This window comes from Oryzias latipes, chromosome 8 (assembly GCF_053564925.1).
Source record: "Oryzias latipes strain Hd-rR chromosome 8, Olatipes_Hd-rR_3.1".
NCBI classification, from domain to species: Eukaryota; Metazoa; Chordata; class Actinopteri; order Beloniformes; family Adrianichthyidae; genus Oryzias; species Oryzias latipes.
The window spans coordinates 19,595,932-19,606,240 of record NC_136244.1 but is presented as its reverse complement, the minus strand read 5'-3'; the positions used below and the strand labels follow the sequence as shown (position 1 = coordinate 19,606,240).

The 10,309-nt window shown below is 42.6% G+C and overlaps 1 protein-coding gene across 1 annotated transcript; it reads right to left on the bottom strand.

The window, feature by feature from the left end:
* Positions 1 to 277: 277 nt before the first annotated feature.
* Positions 278 to 8,973, bottom strand: raver1 (ribonucleoprotein, PTB-binding 1). Its single transcript, XM_004071605.5, has 14 exons — positions 8,478 to 8,973; positions 7,557 to 7,623; positions 6,452 to 6,921; positions 5,312 to 5,503; positions 5,111 to 5,231; positions 4,914 to 5,014; positions 4,230 to 4,308; positions 3,753 to 3,952; positions 3,589 to 3,664; positions 3,367 to 3,503; positions 2,558 to 2,629; positions 2,335 to 2,466; positions 2,168 to 2,230; positions 278 to 2,066 (listed from the first exon to the last, which is right to left on the bottom strand). Exons 1-14 carry the CDS (start codon positions 8,799 to 8,801, stop codon positions 1,920 to 1,922), a joined length of 2,181 nt encoding a protein of 726 aa, XP_004071653.3. The 5' UTR covers positions 8,802 to 8,973; the 3' UTR covers positions 278 to 1,919.
* Between the last annotated feature and the right edge of the window lie 1,336 nt (positions 8,974 to 10,309).

Below are 10,309 nucleotides of genomic sequence, written 5' to 3'. Positions count from 1 at the left end.
TTGGTTTATTACACCTCCAATCATGCTCAAATAAAAATGTGTCAACCCAGATTACAAAATTAAAACCATGATGGATCACAAACCAAGACTCACCCAGTTACTGGTTTTATTTTGATGCAAGTTGTAAAAGATTAGTTATTTGGTATAAAAAAAAATCTTTTTTTTTAAACGTTTTTTTCAGAGTGACTAAGAACCTTACATTTTTGATAATTTGGGAAAATGAAAACAACTCCAGAGTTGAGTTGAAGGAGTTCACACACAAAAAAAAATAAAGAGATGAATGTTTAAATAACATTTACTTGCACACGTCACACACACAGAGACAATCATGGCGGTACAGATGAGAGCAAAGCAGTCAAAATTCAATCAGTCAAACTGAATTATGAGCAAACAAGACAGTTGCATCTCTTGGTCCATACACAACATGAACAGTCTGCTGTGATGCCACTCTTCAACACATCAGCCTCGAACATACAGGGGGGGGGCAAAAATTAAAATACAATTAGCAGCAAGCATCATTTAAAAATACCAGACCAGAGGCAGGTAGGATTAAAGAAAACATAAGCTTTAGACTCCAAAAAGGATCCATTTCAACTGTTTACACAGCAATAAAAATAAAGAACAGAAATAGTCAAATGATTAAGGCCAACACAGGGCAGGATGATCACAGAGAACACTGTTAAGGCTCAAGTGTAGCTGCGCTTTTTAGCAGAAGTCAGAGGTAATGAGTTTTCACAATCAAACTGTCACCCATATATAGAAAAAAATTTGGAAAAAAAAAAAAAAAAGAATGTTGACAATCACGTGACTGAACAATCACCTGCCACTAGCTTCCATTAGTGTGTCCCCACACAGACCGGCTCCCAGCATTGCTAGAACAGCTCAAACAAAGGCTGTGTCCATTATTCCAGCAGCTGTAAACTCACCAATTCAGACTTGTTAATGAGGTGCAGCATCAGTTTTTTTTCTCCCGTAATACATTTTTTTAGACATTCAAAGATGTTCTGCAGAAACACAGAACTCGCATAACCAGAGATGATTTGACAAATGAGGATATTGGAGATGTCATTGTTTACAGTGGAAAACGGATGAGTCGTGGTCTGTGCCTCCAAGTGCGTCGCCCGACACCCCGTGCAGATGACAGACTCTGTCAAACAGGTTGGAGGGTGTGGATCAAAAGACAACGTGCATAATATTAAGGCTTCAGAGAACATCCCAGAATGATCAAACAGAAAGCTTCACCTCACAATGGTGAACATGCAGCTTCCCCTCAGGGTTTGAACACTGCATGGCAAGCACTTATCAAATACCTGAATGAAAAAAAGTAAAAAACAGCACACAAAAAAAAAGAATTTACAACATTGTGATGGCAAAAACAACCAAAAAAACATGACACAAAACACTATCGCAAACAGAATACAGAACTTTTTTACATCAAGTAAGAAGGGTCATTTAAAAAAAAAGCTGCTTTTGACAGTATGCATGTCCCTTTGCCTGAAGTTGTGGACAGTATCCCTTTGGTGAGACGCCTAAAAGTAAAATAAAAAATATATAATTGTTGTAAACTGGCCAGAATATTTCCAGGTTTGCTGTTACGACACAAAACACAGGAACTGATGGAGAAAAAGAATAAAAGGGAGGAAAAAAATTACTTCATGTTTTCACTGTACAAGTTTAACTGAAATTTTGAAGAGAAAAGTTTTTTTTAAAAAAAAGGTAAAATGTTAAATTATAAACCCATTAAAAATAAAATTAACAAACTGCTTGGGGGAAAGCAAAGAAGAGAATCCACAGATTTGCCGCAAAGACATGTGGGTTCAGACATCATCGGGTTAACTCCTCGGCGCCCTCCAGGGGTCACTCTCCAGAGCTCAGTCTGACGAGTCTCTCAGGAGGGATACCTGCGCGAATGTCTATGTTCAGAATATACGTTTCCGCTTCAGGTAGGAGTCTGCATAGTGACCGCCGAGGCCCTGGGAGTGCTGTCCTACGTAGCCGCCCTCTGGGCTTGGTTCTGGGGAAGGGATGAGCCTGGAGAACACGCGCTTGTGGCTTCCAATGGGAGTCTAGAATCACAAAGAAAACAAATAGCTAGAAAGTTTGTTTTTTTTCTTTAGCGAGTGCAATAACAGAGCACTAAATAAAGCTCAGAAAGATTCTTAATTACCTTTGCAGGATTGCCCAGACCTGGGTGATAGTCATTGTGGCTCACAGGAGGCGCTCCAACAGCCTGAAACAGAACAAGCCCACTGACTCAACACTTTAAAGAAGTCATTACAAATCTGAAAACCAAAAAATGTCAGAAAATGACATAAGATCAGAGTTGGGTCGTACTCTGTTCAGATGGGAAGTAGGGAGGCTCCGGTTGCTGGAACCCTCTGGTCCTGAACTGAAATAGGAAGACATGGGTGGACTGGGAGGATGAGTGTAGTGAGGAAACCGCTCGTAGCCAGGTGGATAAGAGAGCTGCAAGTTCAAAAGTGGGTTCATAAGAAGAAAGTGAGCATGTCGTTCGTTGACAGTAGACCATAGCTTAGAACAGCAGACTTCACAGTACCTGCTGGCTGAATCCTGCCAAGGCTGCAGCATCAAGGTTCTCCTGCTGTTCGTATAAGTGGGCTAAAGGATCCTGAGGAGAAACACCAGATGGGCATCAGACCACATCAAATCTTATGGACCGCAAGCAGAGCTACGATATGCAGGTCAGCATGCATAATAAAGCTGCATTTGTCTCACACAGAAAGGAAAAAAATTATAGCTCTTAAAGACCCACTCTGATGTAAAATAGTGTTTTTAGCATTTTTAACATGTTCTTGTGGCATTTTTCTCATGATGGATGACATATTATGAAAATTAAGCTCAAAGTTGCTTTTCTGAGCATTTCTTTATTCAAATCACGAATGAGGAGCAGACAAAAAAAAAATTGCATTTGTCACGTAGAAAATACACTGGGCGGGTCACAAGCTCCCTGTTCCTCTCCATTCGGATGCATTCACTTGCAGATCCATGTACGACTTTGTTTTCCTTTTCCGAGATAGTATCTGGATCAAAACTGTACAGCTGGATAGCTCCAATATTGCTCACCGTTATAGTTGCACTGGTAATGTTAGGTTGTGGGTGTGAGGGGCTGTAAGCTAGCAGGAGAGCTCTCAGCAACGAGGAGGGGAAGGGGGAGCTGCATTGCTCCGTGCCAACAGTTCCACCCACAACTCAGAGGCAAATTTCTACTGAACTACTGTTGATCTGCAGAAACTATGTCCTAGTTAACAACAGTTTTTTTTTATATCTTGGCTAAAAACAACATAATCATAATTAAAATTGGAAACACTTTTACTATAGATTAAAATATGATCAGAGTGGCTTTACCTGATGTAAAGAAGAGTATTCAGGGCTGTAGGAATCCTGGTAACGCAAGTTATAGCTTGGCTGCATGCTGTGATGCATGTGCTGGTTAGAAACATTACCCAGCCTCTTCCTGTAAGGGTGAGGTCTGCAGCTCGCACCTTAAGTGGAATAATAGTAAGATGTAAACTCCTCCATCTCAGCTGAATGTTTCAGTTGATCCAGCATCACCAAAACAAAAATTACCAGAAGCAAAACCATTGCCAACATGGAGAAAGGTGCTCTGGTGAAGATCAACATCTTTCAAATGATCGCTCAGGACCTAAAAATGGCAGAAAAGAACGATTTTTTTTGCACATTTGAAAATGAAAGTAGCTGAAATTGTTCTCAGAAACCGCTTGAAGCAGTACCCCTTGTGCTGTGAGGCCATCTGCCCCCACCATGCCACCCATGAGGGGCATGGAAATGCCTGGTTGTGTGGGAGGGGAACTCTGAGGGAAGCCGCACGTTGATGTAGGGGAATCCTCCACTGACATGCTTCTGCTCGGTGCCATTTGCCTCACTTGAGGCCGAGCATCTGTCTGGAGACCCAGCCCTGGCACCCCACCACCTAAACCAATAAAAATGATGGAAACGCACGATGAATCTAGTTGATGTGAACTGTTCTTCAGTCCCCTGTGAACTACGAACATAAGGATGCCAAATCACACCGAGCCATAAGTTATTACTGCTTACATAAGGGCACATGATTTCCTGAAGGGAGTGCAATGTTTGGTTAAAAGGCAAAGAGGGGTGCAGATGTTTATCAGATTTAAGATTTTTTTTTTTTTTAATTGAAGTCATTAGTAGCTTAAGGAGCGTTTGGCTGAAAGCGCCTGATGCCTGACCTTGAGAGAGGTCTCCCAGCAGATGGAGTCCCTGCTGGACGGGAAGAGCAGCCAGAGGATTCTCCCCAATGAGTCCAGCCTGATGGTCAGGGAAAGAGAGGTGCATCACAGGAGGGTCACTCATTACCAAAATATTTATAGAGGGAAAGAAAAGAAGAACCCGAGAAGCACTTCAAATAAAAATCATCATTCGAGTTGATGTTTTCTCACCACACGATAAATGATGTCCTCACAGAACAGGTATTGACAGCTCTAGCATAAAATAGAGAAGCACACCTACTGCATCACTCAACACCACTCAAAGAGCACCCCACACAGAGTCATCAAAACTGCTCGCTTTTCCAGCGAGAGCTCACCAACACAGGTAAATCTGTACTCTAGCACCAACATAAAAGGACTGGGAATCCATCAAGCTTCACCCCTCACTTCACACACTTGATAGCCAAACACTGAACACCCTCATCACTCACACACACACAGCACTCAAGGGCTTTCTTTAATGTGCAGCACCTGAGCCCACAGAAGATGACTCCCCAGAAAGGCTTGCTAATGGCACAGAGGGACAAAAACCAGGGCGGGAAGGAGGGAGAAAGCAAGTGAGAGTGGGAGACGATGAATCAAAAGCTGGATGGGGGACCAGCAGGAGGAAGCATGTCAGAGCAAGGGGCTGGAATGCAGAAGTACCTGCTGGGCCTTGGCCTGGTTCTGAAGGAGCAGCTGAAGCAGGGCAGCTGAAAGAGCTGGGTTCGCCAGCAGTGGCATCGCAGGGGCTGCCCCTAGTAAGCCTGCACAACAACAAATAAAATAAACAGCCCACAATTCATGACTGAAGCAAATGTAGGATCGATTCATTCAATGGAAGCAGCAGAGGGGATCGTTACCTTGTTTGTTTCCTTGCAGCAGAGGGTTGAACAGCATCTTGAGTGTGGCGGGGTTATTGAGACCCGACAGGATCTGTATAGCTGTGGGGTCAGGAAGGAGACCTTTCCCTCTGTTTACAGCCTTACAGGGAAAGAGCAACGGAACAAATCAGCGCCAGAACAACAACCGACCTATGCAGCATATTGATTTTACTGTAATACCATGGTTTGTGCAGCAATCAGAGCTGCCAGCATACTTCTTCCAGGAGGGCCCGGGGCACAGAAGGACACCCTGACGTGCGTCCCGCCCAGCAGCCTGCCATCTGTGAGACGCTGTGCTTCCTCAGCCATCTCTGCAGTGGTGAACTCTAACACAGCAAAACGCCGGAAACTTCCGTCTTGTCCCTGAGCCAACTATGGGGGGGGGGGGGGGGGGGGGGGGGTAATTCAGCTTGCATTAACACAAAATACTGGATTGAAATGAAGAGTAGCATGTATCACCAGGCAGCACACATCAGTGAGTGTGTCATTGGATTGAGGGTCTATGAAGGTTACACACTTTCAAAAACACAAATTTGTCAGTATCTGTTCAAATGTCAGAAATACTAAAGTAGTTTATTAACCAACACTCTAACAACGTCCAATTTGCACACATTAGCATTGATGTGTTAATAATGATAAAACTGTAAATTCATAAAGCCCATGTTAAACAGTTAATTGGTTATTCATGATTTTCTGTACAATAAAGTTTTCTTTCCATGTATTTTGATATAGTTTGTCCCTCAATGCAGCCTGGGATGCAATAACAAGAGGTCACAACATTTCAAAGCACGTCACTCATCTTGTTAAAACCTGGAAAGTCAAACTAGTTGTAGTTGCATTTGTGGGCAACAGAAGACAACAATAGTTTCTGTCATGCTAAAGAGGCACCCCGCTCGTCTCTCATTCCAGAAAAGCCCATTGAATGACACCACCTGGGGGGAGTCAGCTGGTCATCGCCATGGAAACCTGCTTTAGCCATTACTATAGAAACTTGGAGTGATCACATTAAAAGTCATTTAAAGGGTTCTAGAAGACAATGATTTGAAAAATAAAAACTATTTCAAATATTCTTCAAAAAAAAAAAAATTCTTTCATCTGAGAGGCAACTTTACAAACATCTGAGTCCCACTAAGCATTCACAGGGCTGATGCAGCATAAATCATCCAGACAAACCAAGAAAGATAAAAAGCAGAGTGCTAATAGTGAGGGCTGTGTTAACAATGTATTGATTCCTTTGGTGTCAACTGTTATCAGGATAATTAGTTATCCTAAGGTCATTCATTCCAGAGTGAAAGTGTGTTTGGCAGTGATGAATCTGACCTGGCAGAAAACGGGAGCGTGGGTATCAGCCAGGGCACTGCGGATGTCCTGGGCTGTGAGTAGGCTTGCAGGCAGACGGTCCACACACAGACACTTGGAATGCAGCAGGGGGTACGTGAGTGCGCCCACCTCGGTCCAGTGGACGTACAGCATACGGGAGCCCAGCTGCTTTCCTAAGAGTTCGGACTTGGCCCTGGCAGCCGAGTCCTTCTTCATGTACTCTACAAAGCCGTAGCCCTTGGAGTGCCCGGTGGTGGCACTGTAAACTAGAAAACAGCGCTCCAAGTTGCCAAACGGTCGCACCAATTCCTCAAACTGCTGCTGGGTAAAGGCTTGAGGTAAGTTGGCAATGCACAGTAGAGCATCAGTTGGCTGGAGCTGCACAGAGATCTCCCTGTCCCGAAGAAGGTGTTGGTGGAACTCCTTAATGGCACACTGGGCCTGCTCTCCATTGAGTAACGTTACAAACGCTGGGGGAGCGCAGAGAGGGAAAAGAGGACAATTTTGCCATGATTTGAGTAGGATAACTTTTCAAAAGATCAACTTCCACACAGGAATCTTCAAAACAGGCTTTGTTGCTAACACACTTCCTGTTAATGTCCCCGTTCTAATGTCAAACAAATAACAGGCTGGGGGAACCGTGTCAGGAAACGTATTTTTTGTGTCAGTGATCAACTTCATGATCATGTACATGAATTGTCAACATGACAAAAGTCAAATGAGAAGAATTTGAGGCATTTTAATAGCTCAGCTCAGTCCTATAGAACTGAGTGCAAACACCATAGAGGAAAATGATGACCAGCCTTTGCTTTGACATCAAAGTAGATGCCCAGCACTTTCTTCATTTATCACAAAACAATCTTCATTTTTAAATAAATTCATTGTTCTGTCAATGTAAGTTGATTAAAAAGAGCCAAAAAAGTCATTTTCCAGAACAAGAAAGCATGTGACAAGTCAAAAAGGTCAATACTAGACTTTGTTTTAATGCAGCATAACATTACGTATCCATCCATCACTTGTAAATATGTTCTCTGTATATGAAGGTTAGATATATCGTACATTCAGTCATTCAAAATAGTAAACAAAAAAGAAATATAAAACCAACCTGTTCCCTTGTATTTGTCAACAAAACAGTACTTCAGATCATAGTTGCCCAGCAGCTCATGGACCTCCTGCAAAGACCAAAAAAAAGCTTTAAATTTAAAAATTGAGAGTAACAGAACCTAAAAGCCATTGTTGTGAAATTTATATTACTGCACCATCTTTAGGTAGGTTAACTTTGGGATTTTCCAATAATGAGAAAACTCAACAACTTGCATATGTGGTGGACTGAGAGTTTGACAACTGAAACATTGTTGCAGGAGAACTTGTTTCACACTGCTTCTGCCTATTCAAAACCGAATGGTAATGCTCTCTAGCATGTTCTGTAACGTTTTGTCTCCACCTTCCATCTTTTGTTGTATGGCAACTCGTATCTCGAACTCGCGTTACTCCCCCATTTTTTTTGACAATGGTATCGCCCGTAGGCCTATCGTCGCAACATGAGTGAAATATATAAAGTAAAAGATAAAAATAAACCACACAACCAAACAGATTTTCGTTTGAAACAACAGGTAGACTGATAAATAATATTTTATGTTCTGAATAAAATAAATGGCAAAGTAAGAAATCAAACTGTCAACGTTTTTGTACTGTTCCCATAAAGGCCGGGGTGGCAGGTCACGCAGGACAGATGGCCATCAATTGTAAACTAAAATAGTTGTGACCACTTGACATTTCACCCAATTATTCTAAACCGAATAAAAATGTTACAGCATACTACACGTGAATTCATACTTTCTGAATTAGAAACTGTTGTAATTAATTGAGCAATTTGATATTTCTACAACACCTAGACTAATAACAAGCTAAACAGGCTACCAATAGCGTGACAATCATGTTGGAGCTAGGCTAACGCTAGCAAAAATACTTTACCAACGAGATAAAGTAACAATGTATCCAATTCACCAGCAGCTGGTAATCATACCTGATTAGTGATATCGGCGGGTAGATTTTTTATTATAATCTTCCTTCGGTTGTAAAATTCCCGACGAGTTCTCTCCAAGCGACCCTCAATCTCTTCGGTGCTCAGTGTTTTCAAGTCCTCCTCGACCCTCCGCTGACTCTCGCGGCCCGATGCCCCGTCCTCCTCTTCGGGTACGGATTCGGAATACCGCTGGTCCCCGGTCATCCAGTTATCCTGTTCCACAGCGAGGTCACAATTCCCGGTAGTTGGACGAAAAGCAAAACTGAGCCCGGTGTCTGTGCTGTCTTCCTTGCCAGCAGTGCTAACAGACACGGGAGCCGCCATCACGCTCTGTCTGTGGTGGAAGTTTGTCACCCTGAAAACTCACTTCGATTTGAGCAGTTTAAACAATACACACATGGCTCCAGCGCGGGCTCTCATTGGACGAGAGGGGGACGCATTCTCCATGACGACGACGCAATCTGCGAGGGAGGCGGGGCCACCGGTGGCCTTGCTTAAACTGCAAAATGCCACATGCATTAAACCCACCGAACCACAAAGCCCAGACTGTTTTTAGAATCACATTTGAATATTTGTTGAGCTATATCTTTCAGAGTCCTTCACCTTTCTCTGATCCTTGTCATTGCCATTATGTCCGTTGATAAATTTTCAATCCTTACCAAGAAATGGAAACATTTGTTATTTTAGCCTTTCTATAGAGCGACCAATACCCTATTTAGGGTCTGTTCGCTTTATGCTTTTACTTTTTAAGTTAACATAAAATTATAAAAAACACTGTGACTCAATGAATTACGGTAGTTTAGTTATTTGCATTACACTGGGAAATTTACACAAGCCGAAAACGGCCCGCCCCGTTTTTTTTTTGTTTTGTTTTGACTGTTTTCTCGTGATTACGAGATTCACTACCTCGTCATCATAACGATAATGAAGAATATCCTGTAGCGTCGCTTTCTCCTTTTCCCGCACTGATTTCCCTGTTTTAAGTTTCTTCATTTTGTAGTTAACAACAATTACAGCAGGAAGACAAAACTCCCACCAAAAGCTGTTTTTTTTATTCTACTTTTTTGTTTATCAGTGGAGCTGCGCTCCTCATACTAGCGGACTGAGTTGGGCTGTTCGGGTTCCGCTAATGTCTGGAGCTCTTTGAACGCACCACGCAGAGACACATCTGCTGGCACTGAGTTCTGTCATTCAACCTATTGTTGGCATTTTTGAGTAAATAAGGTGGGGGTTAGGGGGTAAATGGGTTGGAGCTGTTGTAGGTCAAGCCATTTTCGGCTTCCGTAGAAATGGACCTTTTGGCTTCAGTGTTGTTGCCTCTAGAGGGCCACATAGTCCAGGTCAGGCCCAGACTAGGACAGGTGGTTTGTCAAGGGCAAGAAATATTTCCAATATTGGATGTTTTCAGGAATGATCTTATATTAAAATTAAAGTCCTGTTAGCTGTCACACACCAAGGTGTGGGAAATTTGTTGTCAACATTTGACCCATCCCCTTGTGTCCACCACTTTAGTCTTTGGTTTGATATCCATGGATTTCATGGTCGAGTCTCAGGGTGGACACTCTCCCACAAGACCACTGAGCTGGTTTTAAAATTTAAAATGGAAGGTCAAGTTCTGCATGGTTCATCTGTCCTTCCGTCAATCCATCCATCCATCCCTGCAAGTATTACTAAAGAATTGCTCCAGAAGAAAACTTTCTCATGTTTGTTAAAACTTTGTTGTAAAGTGAAACTTCTGGGATCCATAAACAGATGCACTGTACGTTTTTACTGAGCTATCTTCAACATTCAGGTTGTTCAATCGCTCCCATGGCTACAGGTGTATAAAATAA

Bases quoted from the DNA above. Each gene is read 5' to 3' on its own strand.
- raver1 (XM_004071605.5), bottom strand. From the start codon at position 8,801: ATGGCGGCTCCCGTGTCTGTTAGCACTGCTGGCAAGGAAGACAGCACA. The intron at 5,015-5,110 runs GTAACGATCCCC...GTTGTTGTGCAG, and splicing joins GCTGCAAGGAAACAAACAAG to GCTTACTAGGGGCAGCCCCT. The intron at 3,665-3,752 runs GTACTGCTTCAA...TGCCATTTTTAG, and splicing joins ATGGCCTCACAGCACAAGGG to GTCCTGAGCGATCATTTGAA.